The 19,009-nt window shown below is 44.0% G+C and overlaps 1 protein-coding gene across 50 annotated transcripts in view; it reads left to right on the forward strand.

Annotated features, from left to right (window-relative positions):
* Nucleotides 1–19,009, forward strand: part of SORBS1 (sorbin and SH3 domain containing 1) — a 240,550-nt gene that overhangs the window by 166,705 nt on the left and 54,836 nt on the right. For 40 of the 50 annotated variants that reach the window (XM_060286519.1, XM_060286530.1, XM_060286536.1 and 37 more), the window contains 4 exons: nucleotides 9,096–9,143; nucleotides 9,273–9,402; nucleotides 11,095–11,209; nucleotides 16,867–16,950. In XM_060286519.1, the coding sequence (XP_060142502.1) occupies nucleotides 9,096–9,143; nucleotides 9,273–9,402; nucleotides 11,095–11,209; nucleotides 16,867–16,950 (377 nt within the window). Of the gene's footprint in view, nucleotides 1–4,848; nucleotides 4,981–9,095; nucleotides 9,144–9,272; nucleotides 9,403–11,094; nucleotides 11,210–16,866; nucleotides 16,951–19,009 lie in introns of those variants that run through there. The other 10 variants (XM_060286554.1, XM_060286565.1, XM_060286556.1 and 7 more) reach the window with 2 other exon arrangements.

Consider the following 19,009-nt stretch of genomic DNA (forward strand, 5'->3'; position numbering starts at 1 on the left):
GATTCAGTCGTGGTGGGAGATGATAGCCCTTGAAAATAAGGGTTTTGACCAAGCTAGAAACCTTTTCATGAAAGACCTGGCTAGGAATTTGGACCTGCTGGGGGAGGATGGCCACACTTGTATCTAAAAAGATATTCTTTCCTGGGGTAAATAGCCTAGGTGTCAAAGAAGGTTCTAAAAGGTGAGTGAAGGGCAACATCCTGAGAATTATTCTAATCGCAGGGATTGTCTGATTTTTAGATGAGTGACCCAGAAAGAGAGGAGTGGGTGGGGTCGGCAGGAGGCACTTTGATTAAATGCTCTTCTAGGATGAGATGTTGAGTGCTCTGAGCTTCATTCATCCAAGTAGTATTGAGCATTTGTGTGTGTGCCACATGCTGTCCTTGGAAGTGAGGACAGTGCCGTGAATAAGATATGTCCTCTTTTCTCCCAAGTTCATGTCAGGCAGGGAGTTAGACAAGGGTGCTTCATCGTACTGGGTCCAGCGTGGTGGCAGTTGTGAGAGCGCGTGTCCAGAAGGCCCCAGAAAACCTTGCTGGTACACAGTAGGTCCTCAGCACATGCCTGAAGAGTGTTGCTGAGTGAAGGACCTTCACTCAGCAACAGTGGACCTGTTGGACCTCAGAAGCAGAGTTCTTCCTAGGGATGAAGCCCAGTGCAGTCCCGTCTTCAAGTGCTTCTCTGTTCCAATCAGCTCAGCAAACCATCCTGCCCAACCCGCCTCGTCATTGGTGAAGTCATCCATTCAGTCATTCACCAGACTTTTACCGATCACTTAACATATATGCGATGACATGCTGAGATGTGTTAGATACAGTTTTAGTTCAAATACCATATTACATTTTTAGTCTCCCTGTGATGTGCCCGGTGGTTTCCACCCCTTTCATGCCTGGGGCCTATTGTGAACAAAAAGAAAAGTCTACGGAAGGAACTGATACTTAAAAAATTAAAAGCTGTTGATTTCATTTTAATCAGTGACCTCCTTGCTTCCAGCAAGCGTCTATCTGGTGTGGGATAACCTAGTTTTTTGCTCTTGGGGTGCTGATTCTAGCCAAAAAGCATTGCTTCAGAAACAACGAACTGAACTGGATGAGTGAGAAATTTTTTTAGGGTAATTTTGATCAAACGCAGTTTTTGATTTGTGCTTTATTTGGACTTGGAGAACCCAACCCACTCATAAGATAGGATCCCTTTCTAGGGAAGGTGACCAGCACACAGCATGCCTGAAGGTGTAGAGTCCCATAGACGTGGGCAGAGGAAGGCCACCTGGAAGAGTCCTGTGGAGAAAAACAGTGACTCCCATCAGCCGGGAAGAATGCCTTAGGCCTGTCGCAGGCAGTGCCAGCAGCTTCCAGGCAGCCTGTTGAGCTGAAGACAAGGGTTTTGCCTTCTGGCCTCACACCCAGAGCTGCCATGTCATCAGGCGCAGCACCTAGCAACCCTGGCTGACGATACCGTCTGCTTGGTGGTACACGTCAAGTCGGGCTTATTTTACCACGAGGCATAAAGAGTAAGGGTTGGGACAGTGGTTAAGGGTGGCGCAGTGGTTAAGAGTCCTCCTGCCAATGCAGGGGACACGGGTTCGATCCCTGGTCTGGGAAGATCCCACATGCTGCGGAGCAACTCAGCCCGTGCGCCACGACTACTGAGCCAGCGCTCTAAAGCCCGCAAGCCACAGCTACCGAAGCCCACGTGCCTAGAGCCCGTGCTCCACCACAAGAGAAGCCACCGCTGGCTGCAACTAGACAAAGCACGGGTGCAGCAACAAAGACCCAATGCAGCCAAAAAAGGGAAAGAAAAGTAAGCGATGACATGATAAGTTTTCACTTATAATTTAGGAAGCAGACCTTACCAGTTTTTATTTTCAAAGACCAAAAAGGAAGAAATCATCTTAAAGGATAAAGAGGAAGAAAATTAGATTGGATATAAAAGATTCATAATAACCAAGATGATTAGACTTCAACACAAGTTTCTAAGAAGTCTTCTTCCCTGGAGATTTTTTTTAAAACAGGGTAGGTTCTGTCTCGCCCCCGCTCTTGCCTAGATGACAGATTCAGACATAGATCACAGATGTATTCAATTAGATGAAGGCTTTTTACAAATGAGAGAAATCTTTGAGCTAGCTCACTTTAAAGAATTGTTATTTTAATTTTTTTTAAGTAATGAGAGAGTCTCAGGTTTGTGGTTTAGATGTTTGTGAGTCCTGGCAGGTCCTCCTCAGCCCTGCCCTTGGTACCACTCCAGCCCCAGTGCTACCAGTCGGTGGCCCTGGGCTCTGCACACCCTTCTTAACATGGGAAGGCGTTATCCCTTTCAAAGAAGGGTGTTAAAGATGGATTAGCACCTAACCAAGGCAGCCTCTACGCATAGTTTTTAACGAGCATTAAAAAATAGACGGATTTACTGAGAAATGTAAGCTGTCATTCTGGAGTCTGTCCCCTGTGGCGAGGAGACGGTTGTTACTGCTGTTTTTTTTGTTTTGTTTGAACTCAGAATTTGAAACTAGAATTATTTACAATAAACCTATCAAAACCTAGCCTAAGGGCGGCTGCCTTTTGTCTAAATTCTAGTTGATTATAAAGTATAAAAAAGACATTTCTAAGTGTCTCAAAGCTGATTCTCCTAAATAGTGAAGGATTATGTGAAAGTTTGTGTCAAGCTTAGCAACCTTCCCCCACCCCCCGCCCTCAGCTACAGTGAAAAAGTAAACTTCTGGCCAGACTTTCAGAAGATAAATAGAATTATCATGTCTTAATCAGTGAGATTTAAAATGTACTTTTAAAGAAGCCTGTAAATTCCAACAAGGTGCAGTCACTTCTAGTCATTTTATAGTCTTTGACACCTCTCTGTGGGACAGGAGCAATGGTTATGTCTGATTATTCTTTATCTCATGGGGTCGTTGGGAGGAATTAGGGCTAGGAAATTTGGGAAGCGTAGAATGAATTCAGAAGACTTATTTCTTATAATTTCTCTATATACCCTGGTCCCTAGAAAGCTTATCAAAAATAAAAAGAATTTACCAGAAATCCTTTGGGGATAACTTTACTTTCTTTTTCTTTTAGACCTTCACTTGACCCACCCTCTCCTGCCCACCATTCCTTCCTTTCTGACCCAAAGCTACTTGTCTGTGAATTACACTCCAGTCTCTCTCTTAAAGGCACATGTCCCTTCCCAGCATCTGAGATGCCTCTAGGTCTTTCTGCTTGTGGACGTGGGGAGAGGGGATGTTGATAGAGACTAGAGCCTGCGCCACCCACTGCTGCACCCAGACCATGGAGGGGCTGCTAGACATCCTGCCCATGGTTTCTTCCTGAGGCAGGAGCCAGAGGGACATGCTGTGGGGAAACAGCCTCAGAAACTCCTCCACTGCCTCCAGCCTTAGGAAGTAGCCCTGTGGTGGAACCCTGTTACTAGTGATAATAGCACAACCACTGCAGTGACGTGCTTGGCACTGCCCTGTCTTAAGCCCTTACTGAAGACGAGGCTCCATGCTGGGCGCATCATAATTGTTACCTCATGTTCATCCTCCCAGCAACCCCATGAGGCAAGTCCTCATTTTTGGCAATAAAGGATATGAGGCTCAGAAAGGTTAAATAATTTGTGGAAGATCACACAGCAAGTGGCAGAGCCAGGATCCAAACCCAGGTCTCTGGGGTCCCCCAGACATGGGTTTTTTATTTCCTCTGCTGATTCCTTTCCCTCTCCTGCTGCACTCTGTGTTCTTGGTTGGCGCCTTCGCCAGGGGCTCTCTGATGCCTAACTCCAGGCATCCAGCTTGCCCTGCTTCTGAGTCAGTCATGCTGCGCTCGGCTGAGCCAGAGTCTCCCGGTGTGGCATCCAGGAATATGAGGTTAGGAAAGCTCCCCCAGTAATTTGGCCCACGATCAGGGCTGAGAACCGCTGCAGTGGAGGAATGCCACCCTTTTCATCCTCCGAAAAAGGAGGGAGATACTCGCCAATGCAAATTTGGGGATTTGAATATAGAATGAGAGTGGGGAATACAGATTGAAAAGAACACGCTTTTCTACTCTGAACATGGCCAGATGATGCTGGCTCTCTTGACATGCTTCATGTCAAGAAAATGGGAGATTATTTTCAAATGATGCCTCCAAGTCAGCAAAGCCGAGTAACTGGTGTATTACTTTGTGGTCCATGCCGGCGAGAACCCATTTGGCCCTGTCAGGATAAAGCGCTATCGTATCAGCCAAGGGTGAAATCTCAGAGACCAGCTTTTTCCCTTGCTTTTGGATGCCTCTTCCACTGCTGTCAGGCTGATGGTGGCCACTGCCACCTCCTGGTGAAGTGACTCAAGACACAACCTCAGGGGGCTTCCCTGGTGGCACAGTGGTTGAGAGTCCGCCTGCCGATGCAGGGGACACAGGTTCGTGCCCAGGTCCGGGAAGATCCCACATGCCGCGGAGCGGCTGGGTCCGTGAGCCATGGCCGCTGAGCCTGTGCGTCCGGAGCCTGTGCTCCGCAACGGGAGAGGCCACAACAGCGAGAGGCCCGCATAACGCAAAAAAAAAAAAAAAAAAAAGACCCAACCTCAGGACATCCTCAGGTGTGGTGACTTCCCACGCCACAGTGGTCAGTCTCACTGAGCTTCTTCCCCGTTCCTAGATGGGGATGCACTAAGGCAAGGGTTCAGGAGGCTGATTTTCCCAAGCATATCTGTATTTGAGTTAAGATAATCCTCTACTGGCCTTAAAGGATTTCTAAGAATAGCCTTATTTTGCTTGAATTCAAGCAAATGGTTCTATCGTTAAGATGCCTGGCCAGGATCTGTGCCCGAACTCCAGCGAGTACTGCCCGAAGGAGGGGCTGAGTGCTTGCAGCCATCACCTTTGCTCCCCTAACTAGAGCTGCCCAGAATTCCTCTGCTTAGCAAGCGCAGAAGTCTGACCTGCGAGATAGTTAAGAGAGAGTAGCAGTGAGTCCCCTTCCACCTTCGAGGGAGGGACGCCCCGGGAGATGAGGCCGGTGAGTTGTCTTCCAGCCCTCTGGTCCTTTCATTCCCGTCCTGCTCCACCTCAGTCTCTTTACTCCTCACGTTTGATTTTTTTTCTGAATTTGTCTTCTGTAGCTATTCTAACAGCCTATATTGATCTTTTTTCAATGTTTAGAATTTGATTGCTTCTAACCAGAACATAGACAATTTTGGGTCTGTTCCCCCAAGCTCCCTGGACTCTTCCTGACCATCTTGCCCCACTCCCCCTTTTTCTTATTCTTCCTCCCCAATCCCACGTAGCCTCTATACCCACCTCTGCGTACATTTTTGTTTGACCATTTTTGTTTGTTGGGGGTGTGTGTGTGTGTGTGTGTGTGTCTGTCTCAACCCCTTTATCCTTTCTCCTCCTCAGTGTGTGGGGTAAAGCAGGAAAAGGGATTAATTTGAGCAGTGGAAAAAGATTGTGTTAAAAATGAGCCACTGATATTAGAAAAATAATTTTAAGTTTAAAGGCCTAACAAATGCATAAAATTGAAATTTAATTGATATAGGCAAGCGATTATGCAAATACTGCTTTTAGTCAGTCATCCCATTTTGGTCAATTACACACTTTTTATAGAACAAACAGCACTTTCTCCAGTGTCTTTAAGATTATTATAAATTCTTTAAAAAAAAAAAAAACTGAAGAAGTCTTTTTTAGTCTATTTAAAGTTACTGTGGTTGGAAAGGCAATTATGTGCCTCCTGGCAGTTTTAGGAGAGTAGCTGTCCCCAAATGGAGCCTCCAAGAACAGACTGCCAAAGCCCAGAGGGCGATCACTGGTGTGCAAACATCAAAGCCCGGCAGGGGTCTTCAGGGCTCAGCAGTGAGTTGTTCACCCCCAGTAAATGCTGCTTAGTGTTAGAATTTTCTGGAAGTCACTGGCACGGGAAGTTCTGGATATTGCTGCCAAGATTTGATGTTTGCTGCTTGGGGCTCTGAAGGACACAGTCAGCGTGTGGCTCCACCCCAAGCAGGAATCACAAGATCCCGGCTCTGCTGAGCCCACTAGGACGTTCTTTGAAAGGACTCTTGGAGAAAGAGTGAAAGCAGGATTTCATGCATAGATATCTGTGTTCATAGACAACTTGAGAAACATTTCATTTAGTGTGTCTCAACTATGATTAAACACACACATATTTGGCCAGCTCTGGTGTACAGAAATGCAGAAGGTGAAGCTTCCACCCAGTTTTCCCATTCAATGTGTTTCCAGCTGCATCTCCACCTGTCCCAGTATAGACTTAGCCTGCCAGGAGAAGGTACAAGAAGCAGCAAGTGAAAGATGTAGCAAGAGTGACTTAGTTTTACCCATTTCCCTGGAGAAGAGCAGGAGGAAAGCTAGAAGTGTGGTGGGGTAACTCAGAAAACTTGCTTAAATGTCCCCGGGGGGGGAGGGGGTGGCGGGGCGTGTTGCAGAAAAGTAGAGCAAAGGCTTCAAGGGCTAGAAGTCAGCCTGGCCAGCACTGCAGTGCGTGACTCGAGTTTCAAAAGAACACCCTCCCCTGCCTCTTCCCTAATAAAAATGATAATGGAATAGCCACAGTTCTCCCCAGGATTGGGCAGATGAGGGTAGAACAAAGTCGCATCCCTATCACAGGGATGAGGGGCAGCATAGGTAGGGAAGTGGGGTCAGAAAGACCTTGAATCCATTCCTGCTTTGTCTTTCTCACTGTATGGCTAAGGGCAAATTTGCTTAACCTCCCGAGGCCCTAATTTCCTTGTCTCTAAGATAGATACTTACGTACCTCCAGGAGTTTTTGCAGGGATTAAGTGAGGCAATATTAGTAAATTACCAGTTACTATTAGGCTCTTAATAATGGGAGCAGCTATTATTTTTATTCATAAATGTAGGTAAAATTTTCTCCCATTAGATTTGCAAGACAAACATTACATATTAAAAGAATAAATTATACATCCCCTGGAACTCGTCCTTACTGCTAGTGTTCAGATGAATCTATGCAACTTCAGTTTGCCCACTTGAAAGTCAATGAACTGAAATCCACGTGTCAGACTTGGACGCTGTGGACACTGGGAAAAATGAAAAGCTAGTTCACGGAGACACCCCTGCCCTGTGCTAGCCTGAGACGGGGGAGATTTCTTTTTCCACTTACCCCAAGTAAGAAACAGCTTTAAGAAGGTTCAGTCATTCAAACTTCTCTGTTGCCTTCACCCCCCACCCCTCTCTTTCCTACTTCTTCTAACTTTCAAAATACACGGATTAACTGTCCAAGCCATGCTGTTTCTTTTTTCCATCTCAGAAGAACTGTTTCTCATTTTCCTTTAACAAGTCCTCTAGAAGTCCACATTAGAAAGCTCTAGGGAGCAAAAACTTTTAAAGAGCTGAGAATTTTTTCAAAGATCTTTGAATGTTTAAAATGCCATTTTTCCCTCATGAAAACTGTGCTGCTTACCTCAGGAGCGAGGTTATAAGTTAACCCTCACCTCACCATCTGCTCCTAGGCTGTCATTGCCCCATGATTCAGAGAGAGACAGTGTTTTGAGCTAAAATGCTAGGCTGGATTTTAAACACTACTTACACTGGTTTCTAACTAAGCTAACTACTCATTTGGCAGGCACCATTTTTCCAATCAAATCTCTGCATTCAAAGCTGATTTTTCGTTTTCTTTGGTGCTGTGGCATTTCATCAGTACAATAATCAGAAGTTGTGTTAAAAAGCAAAAGCCCTGCTCAACTTTGAGGATAAGAGTTAATATCAAAGCAACAAGAGGGAGGGAGGGAGGATAAAAGATATCTTGGTACCTGAAGCCTTTCCATTATTGGAGCTGGGGAGACCTGGGACAGATAAAATGGGGAGATGAAAGGGGAGATAGACTGGTTTTGAATAATACTCAAAATAACAGCAGTGTGAGCTTTATTTACATTTTATAAAATATTCTGGCCTTTCCTGCTCTGAAACTTAAAATGACTTGCGTGGAGATAAGGACTTGACTGACACTTAGCCATCGACACATTACATCGGATTCTCTGACTTGTCTTTGCAGGCTAGTTCATGTGCTTTGTTAGAGCTGGTACTGATTTTAAGGGAAGGAGTTGGGTCTTCATTTCCATATTCATGAATTCTGAATTCAGGTTAGCGAGCTATTAGAAAACGGGAGAGGCTGTTTCAGCCTAACTCTTGTTGGAGAAATTCTTTGGAGGGATGTAGTGATCCCTCGTGGGATCGTGGATGTAGTGATCAATTATCCTGGGTTTCCAGGACAGTCCCAGCAGAAAAACCTATTCTCGTCAGTGAACCTGCGGTCTCATTTTTAGTTCAACGCAGCCATCTCCATGAAGGGTTTATGTCGTGTCTTTGTTCTGCCAGTCTTAGCGCCGCAGTCGGTGTTCCACTTATTTAGGGACGTGGGCTGTGCCCTTTGAGAGCCATCTCCCACCACAGAAACCCACGTGTGTTTGCACTTTCCGTGAGCAGCACCTTTGCAGAGCAAACTGTGTGACCACATCTGCCGAGGGCATGTGGGGTTCCAAGGAAGGAAAGCTACTCGAGGAACCAGTTGGAGGTGGAATCAAAACAAATGATTATGAGGGGTTTCTCAAAGTGTTTTCTTAGCTGCAGTACCTCTTTGCTCCATGATGTTGTATATGGAACCCTAGCATATGAAATGGGTCACAGCTGAGCTGGGCAGCTAGAACCCACACCTCCAGGCCTCCCCATCCCATCCAGCAGGCCTGGGGACTCCATGAAACTCAGCAGTATGGACCAGAGACAGCGTGAGCACCCAGGCATCTATCTCAGCCCGTTTCCCACTCAGCCAGGCTGGGGACCAGCTTTGCTTGTGGAAATTCTCTCGAGAGGGCCTCTGGCTATTTGTCCCCATGCGTTTCTGGGTGTCAGGAGCAGTCTTTCCCCAGGCGTCGTGAATGTACCTTCCTGACTACAGGTCTGTTTGGTTGGGTGGGTTCTCCAAACCCAGCTCTGAACTGTGGTTTGCCGTGGTGTAGCTTCTGGTGCTGGGCTCCTCCTCTGTCTGCTGGGCTTCCGGGTATGGCTGGATGCCGGTGCAGGACAGTGGCAGTGGGCGACGTGTCACTCGGTTCTCTTACCTTAGCCGGATATCTCCTGATCACGTTTTGTTTTGTTCACTAGATGATGATTCAGATCTGTACTCTCCTCGATATTCCTTTTCTGAAGACAGTAAGTGACTTAGAATTTCTTGGCTGTAGGGGAGGAAGGGAGAGTGGTGAACGAGGGAAGACATCTTCCTGTTTTCAGTTTTCATCTGTTTTAAGTCTTTCTTTTAAAACCCACTTTTTCCTTCTCCAGCAAAATCTCCCCTTTCTGTGCCGCGCTCAAAAAGTGAGATGAACTACATTGATGGTGAGAAGGTAGTTAAGAGGTCGGCCACGCTTCCCCTCCCGACCCGCTCTTCCTCGCTAAAATCAAGCCCAGAAAGGTAAGTGCTCTCATCAGCTCTGTGATTTGAGGTTCTCATACACAATCTCTTTCTCTGGGTCAGGCAGCAGACCTGAGTTTGAATCCCTGCTCTGTCACTTATTAGCAGTGACTTGTTTTTTCTGAGTCTCAGTGTTCTCATCTGTAAAATGGGGATATATTTTGCATTCATAGGGATGTTGCAAGGGTAAAACAAGATGCTGCATGTAACATTTCTAGTAGTGCCTGGCTCACAGTATGCACTTAATAATGTTGACGATAATTATCATCCCTTTTTACCTCTTCCCAAGAGAAATCTTAGCCGTAAGATTTGTCATGTGTTTTTATACTCTGTGCATACTGATGGGGCCCATAGCGGAGAATATAATTTTAAAATGAAGCCACGCTTTTTAGTATCTATTTATTTATTCAACACATTATCAAAGCATAAGGCTCGCGTGGCTGTGATGATATCAGTCATCTGTTAATGCCCGCACCGGATGACCCGACTATCTTTTATTGAGTCTTCTGCCCTCTGGAGCAACCTCCTGTGCCATCTGGACTGGTGTCCCATGCGTCTCCCAGCTCCATCTTCCACCACTTCTCAATCCACAAAAAGGCCCTGGCCAAACTGAATTCTTTATTTTTCCTTTAAATACACACTGTTTCACACCTCCAAACTTTTTCCATCTTCATAGACAAATGAACGGCTGTTTTTGAAATCCCACATATACGTAAGTGACATCTGCCTGAGGAATTTGATAATTACTCTGAAAGGAAGGCTGGGTATACCCATAAATCCTTACAAGTGCGTTCATCGAGCACCTACTGGGTACATTCTGTGTGCGGGTTGAACCAGATGCTGTGGAGGAATATAAACATACATAAATCATCGTCCCTGCCTTCAAGAAGTTTATAGCCTTGCAGGAAAAACTGAATATAATATCACAGTGCAAAGTGCAATTATGTGCATGTATAAAAATTTTGCAAATAATTTCCAAGGCTTCATGTATCCTCTGAAATCCCTCACTGGATCGGGTTAAGTACTTGTGCCAAAGGCTGCAGTTTTGATGATTACCGGATGGGGTGTGGAATAGGGAAGAAGAACATGGTTATAATAACAAATAACATTTATTGAGTGGTTCCTGGGGTCCTGGCGCTCTGCTAAGTGATTTACATGCTGAGACATACTGTCTCATTTAATCTTTACAGAAACCCCATTTTTCAGATGAGGAAACTAAGGTAGGTAGCGGCAAAGTGCTTGGCCCAGATCAGCTAGCGAGCAAGTACTGTAGCAGGGCTGGAGCCACAGCTGCCTGGCTCCGGGACCTGCATTCTCTCTCACTGCACTAGCCTGAGTGGGAAGTACAGGCATGTCTGGGGAATGATAAGCTCCTGAGAGCAGAGCAAGGTGAAGGATTTTTCCAGAGCAAGCTTTGCTGCTGCCGCTGCTGCTGCTTCCTTTCTTCTCTTTCTCTTCTCTCTGCTTCCCAGTGTCTGGTTGTGAGCACAGGACACCTCAAGCCTTTTGTGAAGCGAACACAGGGATCTGTTTGTTTGAAGAAGGAAACCAGCACAACTAAATGCTTTGGGCGGAGTCCGATTTTGTGCCTCGGATATAAAAATTCCTTGATTAGACTAGAGTCAGCCAAAGTCTGACCTGTCGGATGCCAATTTTCATGAAAATAGCTCTAATAGGATTTGCTTTCTACAGAAACGACTGGGAGCCCCCAGATAAGAAAGCGGATACAAGAAAATACCGTGCAGAACCCAAAAGCATTTACGAGTATCAGCCGGGCAAGTCCTCCGTTCTGACCAACGAAAAGATGGTAATGTGCATATTAAAGTTCTTTTGTCTCACCCTGCCTGTGTTCTTTAATCCAGATGCACTGTGTGTGCACTTGGATTACATTCTTTCTCCCTTGAAATAGACTTGCTTTGTTTAGAAGACAATGAAAATATGAAGCATTTTTACCCTTTTCATTTTTGCAGGTGTTCACAAAATAAGTCCCAAGAATGCTTTGAAAGAATACTCTCGTTGTGGCTTTGTTGCTCTCTTTGCTCATGGTTTTCACTAATTTTAAATTTTGTAATGTAAGGTGGATTTTGCCACTGTCTTTTTTTAAACATCTAACCATTCGTTTATCAGGCTTATTACTAACTGGACTAAAGTTGGGGTTTCTTAGGTGACTCTTATTTGAACATGCGCAAAGTTTGTAGAAGTTACTAGTACATCATTAAAAGCCAAATAATTAATATGATGATGTGACTTGGGGGAAAAAAGCCCCCGGCTGTTAGAGTGTGTCTTTTAGGTCTTCCTTTTCTGACAAGTGCAATAGAGAGGACGAATTTCATGTTCAGTCTGGTTTATGGTTCCCTATACAAGTTCGCATCTCCAAGCAATTAATGGCCTGTATGGGCATAGCAGACCACCCTGCAAAAGCAGGGGAGAATTTTTACAAACTGATTTGTTTCATATCTGCCGATCACGTTTCCTTTTATTCACCCTTCATTAGAAAAAGCTGGTTTCAGAATTCTGAACATGGTTAAAGGGATCTTCCAAAGCTCTATAAACCCTGCAGCTGTGCCAGCAGGATGGAATTATCATGCTGGGGATTGATTCTTATTAAAATGCTGTTACCACACTGAGTCCAGAATAAGTAGGCCTCTGAAATGAGGGCTCAAATTATTCTCCCTCCACCTCTTTTGCTCTACATGTTTTTAAGGAATAATTGATTTGACTTTTAATAAAAAGGTGACATCTTTAAAAGCACAAAGGGATAAGTAATTTTAATTAGGAAAAAAGGTTCAACAGGTCACAGAAGTGCTTCAGAGTCGTCATTCTTCAGCATTTACTGTGCACCACAGTTATTTTAAGCAAAAAGTTCTGAGAGGAGCGGAGAATTTTGCCTCTGCTCAACCCTGCATTGGAGGTTCTCTCTCTCTCAGAAGGTAACAAGTACGAAAGGTAATCCTCCATACAGGTCTTCCTAGAAAGAATGTCACGTCCTTTGGGTATATTCCCGACACTTGAATAACAAGTGGTGGACACACCATCACCTGTCAGTACACTTCAATGATTTTAGAGACTCTGTAGGCCTTTGGGTGCTTTTGTATTGGCAATTTATTATTTATTATTGTTCATAGAAGGTCATTGATTTTTTGAAGGCTTGCCCCTTAATTTCTCCTTTGTTTCCTCCTCCTTTCCTTGGTTCCTAATAATTTGACCACTATTCAAAACTAGGGAAAAAAACAGTAACATAGTTTTATTTTTCTCACTGATACCACAATGGTCACAATGTCTTCCATGTCATAGTCCTTGGGATCATTTATATTGTTTTTACAAACCCCGAAAAGTAGCGCACAGTGCCCACGGGGCCCTCTTAGGGGAGTTGCGCTGACCATACACGTGGATTGCCAAGCACCGTCTGGGTGTTCCCACACAGGGAGCCCCCTGGTTGTACCAGGACCTGGGCCAACCCAGTTAGGACGTAACACCAAAGGCTGGCCAGGGAGGAACATCACTGTGCGGCTGTTTTAGTTTCGTGCCTTTCCCTCTATTTAGCGCTGTTCTTCCCAAAGAGTCATTTTTCATTTCAGAGAGAATCTTCATCTTTTCACAGTCTACTCTTCACAGGGGTTGAACTCGTCCTTTATTTTTGAATTTCTTCTCCCGCTCTTTTTGCCACATGAGCAGAAACATTGGAATGTGAGTTTCAGTACGTTGAGTCCTGCCTTTTGGTTTCCAGTGTCGGGTTTACCAGAATCTGAGGAACCCCCTTCCTTCCACAGCCACCACCCCACCACCACACACACACACACACACACACACACACACACACACACACACACATTTTTGTTGTTGTTAACTGTGAATAAGTATACTAACTAGAGACAGACAGATGTAGAATGTAAAGGTGCTCTCAGAAATGCACATCTCCTTTTAAGGGGGAAAATCCACTTTTCCCCCCAATTCTTTTCCAGTTGGAGGTGCTCGTGTCTGCTTAAGCCTGGCAATTTAAATTGTGGCCTCACAGGCACATCTCTCTATCTGTTGTTCACACAAAGAGTTGAAGAGTAGGCTGTAAAGGTTGCCTTAGAGCACATCTTGTTCCTGGAGCAAACCCACAGCATCCCAGACAGATAAACACTGTGCTACCTTCAGAATCCCCCCAGGAGATTCAGTCTTGGTGACCTAGTCAGCTGTCTGGCAAACTCACCTGAAGTTCTTCATAACTGTTTGGCCTCCCTCTTATCATAGTATGAGTCCATTTTCTTCTCTTCTGGTCTTGGAATTGGAGACCTGTTGGTCAGTCCCTGCTTTGTCAGAAATGGCTTTTTTCAGGCTGTGTTCCTTTTACTTTCCTCCAAAGTCCCTTATAGAACTGAACTTCAGCTCAATTCAATAAATATATACAGTTGACCCTCGAACAACATGGGTTTGAACTGCACAGTCAACTTATACATGGATTCTTTTCAATAGTAGATGCTATAGCCCTACACAGTCGTGGTTGGTTGGATCTGTGGATATAGAGGAACTGTGGCTACAGAGGGCCAACTGTAAATTATACTTGGATTTTTCGATTGCATGCACCCCTAATTGCCCACACTGTTCAAGGGTCTGCTGTATAGAATAACTTTGATGTGCCGAGCTCTGCATTAGATGTTGGAGTTCCTGCTCCCATAGGGGTATAGTAGGAAGGACAGACATTAAAATCGTTATTACAGACACGATATATATTTGAAAGTGTAAAACAAGGGGATTTACCCAACTTGGTTTCTTCCCATTTCACTGTCACCTTGAATTCCTTCCTGACTTTTCAAGTTTGTCACTTGCCCCTGTTTTAGCTTGGTGTCATCCACAAACTAAGCAGGCCCGCCCCCTTCTCATGGGGAGTATGAGAAATGTAAACAGAACTGGACTAGGAATTGCAAGGTCTGAGTTCTGAGTTCGAATTCTGACTCTGCCTTATGTCTTGGGACATCGCTTAACCTTTCTGAACCACAGTGTTTTCATCTATAAAATGAAATTATTATCTGGCCTGCCAGCCTCACTGAAGCATTGAGTGAGAGGATCACGTGTGATAATGTGGGTTAAAGATCTATGACCATTATAAAGTGCCGTGTAAATGACTGGGCCACATTCAGATTATTTAATTAAAATCTGAAGTTAGTCTCTGGCTCCCGTCCAAGCAGCAAAACTGTCCTTCAGGACAATCAGGTGTTCCTCTCAAGTCACCTGCCTTTTCTGAGGATTTTGCCAAGCTGGGAAAAGATAGCCACCCGTAGCAGAGAACTCAGCCTGGCCTTGTGGAATCTGCTTTGCCTGCCAGTACAGAGAGCCTGTTCTGCATCTAGAAGGACGTTTTCTGCCTGTCCGTCCTGTACTTGGATCTGTAGCGGAGTTATAAATGCAGGATCAAATGCTGTGCGGTATTGCCTCTTTCACTTTCCCTCTGGCAGCTCAGAGGGCTGAGGCTGGCTGCTCTGGGTCCAAGCTGGTTGACATACCTCCTGACTCAGTTCTCAGCCCGGCATTAACCTCAGCAGTAAAACAATCTGCAAACAACCTTTGACAATAAAATGGGTTCATTCTTTCAGGACTGAGTACCAGAACATTCAGGCAGTTTCCCGAAAGAGTTGATACTTTTTTTTTTTTTAATGAAAAGAAACTACTCCCAGAGAGCAATTTATAAATAGTCTTTTAAAATAATAAACATGAAATAGGTTTCATGGAACCCCATCATACAAGGATCTAGGGTGTCCCTGTGTCTAAACTGTCTCTCCTGAATAGTGGTGTCTTTGTAGATATTGTGCCTCATTTCACTGAATAAATACAGAATCCATTATTTTACATAATTGCAAAATCCATTGAGAAGGAACACGCATTCTCCAAGATTTAAGCCCTGCGCCCCTAAGGACAGTTGGAGGAGGTTTTAATCTGGATTCAAGAGGGCAGACTCTGTTTCAATATATATTTCCCTTTGATTTCAACTAACGTCTATCCAGTTAATTTCTGTTGAAGAAACGTCCTCTGCCATATTTTCCTCTATTTAAAGCAAAAGTAGAAATAATGGTAAAGATTCTTATAGGGATTTTTAGAAGAGATTGGTAAAGGTCACTAAGGAAGTTTACAGTCATTTCAATAAGCTACAAAAGGCCTGTTAACGGAATGTTAAGAAAAATGTATCCAGGAGGAGCAGCTTTGGGAAGGAGTCACTTGGAGATGCGTCCACAGGATCTGCAGTTTCCTACCTCATGTGTCATGGCCCTGAGGGCGTGAAGTTTCTTATGATGTTTTCAATCACAGTGGAAAATGTACATTTACTATTTCATATTGTTGTCAGAATATCACCACCTATCTGTTTTGTGACTATCAAGATCTTTTGAAACGTATATACCCGTAGGAATTAAGCCGTGAGCCTCTAACACTTCCATCTGATGTGACCATATCTCCAGTTTATTAAGGGGAAACCTGATTTGCTTTCCAGGCATTCATTTTCCAACTAATTATTTCCGGAAACACATGCTCTTCCACAGAGCAAGGTACCAGAACTTTATAAATATTTGATTCAACATGAAATCCCATGGAATCATATTATCAGTCTGTGAACTACTTTTTAGAGTCGTATAAAATGAGAAATCTAACTTATTTTTGTAACATAACCCCGAAGTTTTTTCCCCACCTATCGTTCTGTTATCTGTCTCGTTCAGCTTTTCCCTCGCTTTATTTTTTCCCGAGTTCTTTAACGTTTATTTCGTAGAACACAAAGTATATTCTGTCTGTATTCACCCCCCATGGATGCTTGTTTAAAATGTTTTTTCACTTGTGTCTACTGTTTTTACTTACATCATCTTTCACTTTACTCTGTATGGGACATGGTTTCTCACCTACTCATGTGCCATTAAAGATGCAGTATTAACAAATTGGCTTTTATAAAAGTGTCAGTATTTGCTGCTTATTTTGAAACCCTTAAGGCAGCCTTGCAAATAAGTACTAAAACTGTACTAGCCCATGAAAAGTGTTTGCTGTACTCATCTGGCGTAGATGGCTAAACGATTGATGTGTTCCCCGGGTTATTTGCTCTTAACTAATAGCTCTTTGTAAAGAGGGATAAGGGCTCTCTTTTCTCCCACCACTCAGACAATTACTAAGGGAAACTGTCATGCCCATGTTCAGATCTGTTGGGAAGGCGGCAGTGTGGTGCAGCGTTCTCCATCTGTCGTCCCTCTGCCTTGGGACCGAGAATGACTCCCTCACTGCTCCCTACCTCAGTGTGCCTGTTTTCATAAACACATCCTTTCCCGCCTGTTTCAGCTCCCCTGATTTTGCTCATGTCAATAAAGAAATGGATGATCGCTGCTGTTGAATGCAGGTGCTGTATATTTCTGGAAACCACTGCATCTCTACTGGCCGGTTCCTATGTAATCTCTGCATAATGTTATCCTTCTCTCTCTTCCATTTCCCTATCACCAACCCCTATAGAGTCGGGATATAAGCCCAGAAGAGATAGATTTAAAGAATGAACCTTGGTATAAATTCTTTTCGGAATTGGAGTTTGGGAAACCGGTAAGTTTAATAGCTTCAGTGGTTATAGACACCTTTTTTAATAGTGCTGTTGATGCATTGTTGCTGCTAAAAAAATCAGACCTATTTGTAAAGAATTCAGGAAGTGGGGAGCAGCCTTGTTGGCTGTCAGTGGTGGGATTGTCTATTCTAGCTACAACCTGTGAGCTTTCCATTGCTTTACTTCACCAAGAAAGGACAGTGAGCTCTGGACAGTATTTCTTGCTAGAAAATCCCCCAGGAGACATGGCTAAGTCATTGCTTGTTTCAGGACCTCCCACCACTAGCAACAAATATCACACACCTTGTAGATTGCATTATTTCGGCCTTTGGTTCAGTTCCTTGACCAAAGACTTCATGGTGTACTGAAGGCAACCAGGAAAACACATTACACACTGAGAAAGACCAGCATTGTCACTGCTTTGAATAGAAATTTTAGAAGCACACATGCAAGGGAAGTGGCAGTGCAAGTGGAAAAGGGCCTCTCTATGCAGAGGTGATCCTCGAATGCCATCCTGTTACAGGCGACTTTTAGGGAATGATTTCTTTGAGGTAGGATAATATTTCCCCAAATTAGAAATGAGAGTGAGGAATTCTAGCAAACTTAATATTCAGCCCAATAGCCTGTAGCTTCCCTGTGATGTGTCTGAGTTCGCTTTGGTACAAATTGATTTTTGGCACTTAAAGGAGGATTTTCTTGGCCTTGCACCCAAAGGAGTATCAAACCGAAGGGAGAATTGAGCTCATTTTTTCCACTGGAGATGACTGGAAACTGACTTTAAAGCTCCAGTTACTTTAAAGTCTTAATTATTACAGCTGCAAAAAGAATTTACAGGTGGAGGGATTCAGTGTATAAAAATAAAACATTTTATTAGATGTTTGTATGAGACTTTAAGCATTGAATCGGCATTTGAATCACCAGGATGTAGAATGATAGTTTTATTTGCAGATAGCAATTAACTTTACAGCTCAGTGAAATGTTCAGTTCTGTAGTACATTTTTAATGAAGATGAAGATGGAGAAATTTAACTTGCTCTGGAATTGCTGAGCTTTGTTTGAATGTCCAGTCATTTTCTGAGTTAGGAGCACCTGCCTTGCAAACACCCCTTCTTGTAGGAACAGGCATTCCTCCCACTTTGTCCCCTCCCTGACACTGTCACCTAACGTCAGCCGAGGTGTCCTGGATGAACAGCGCCACCTAATGACCAGCAGAGAGGGAAGCATCCAACCCAAAGTCTGCACCGTCTCCTCCTCCCCACCCCCCAAAGCTTTGGTACACACCTCACTTCGCCCCTCTCTCCCTGTTTTCTCTGCTGTCCACCATTCACACATCAATGAAGTCTACCTCACGCAGTCGCTTCCACATGCGAAGATTTGACAGTATTCTAACCCTTTTCTTTTTCTTAAAACCTGCTCAATTATCTCACAAAAAACCCTGCAGAAATGTGTACCCCTGCCCCCTCAAAAAAAAGACCATGATTGGTACACGCAATAATAATGCCATACTTTCATCAGAGAAAGCAAAAGATATTAGCTTTAAATTGTTTATAATAAGGAGACTATGCCATTGAGTTTTGAAACCCTGTTCAGAATCCACAAATTTCTAGCCATCTCTTCATTTGCCAGATAACAAATAACTATTTTAGTTTTACTGAAATATTAACTTTTAGGAAAAGTTATGAAGCCATTTTTTTCTAATTAATTGTGATTGGTTTGTTTAATTAAATCTGTCATCGTAAATAATACTCTTCGTTAGCAGTAGACAGCATTTCAGTCACAGCATATTTAGATAGGCACTGTGAATAGCTCCGTGAATTAGCATCGTTTCTGCTGGAAACTGTAGTCTGAGCCCACACAACCAATCCAGACAAATGTTGACAACACGGTCCATTTGCGTACGGGGACCTTCCTGTAATTTGTATTCCTACCCCATTGTCACAACTGCCTCTTAATTATTTAAAGACTTAGAGATGCTTTTCCAAAATGTCATTTTCTCTGAAGCCAGAGTGTTCCTTGCATAGACCTTAGAGTCCTTCTTAAATGGGACTACCTCGTTTTGTGT

The sequence above is a fragment of the Globicephala melas genome, chromosome 16, assembly GCF_963455315.2.
Source record: "Globicephala melas chromosome 16, mGloMel1.2, whole genome shotgun sequence".
NCBI classification, from domain to species: Eukaryota; Metazoa; Chordata; class Mammalia; order Artiodactyla; family Delphinidae; genus Globicephala; species Globicephala melas.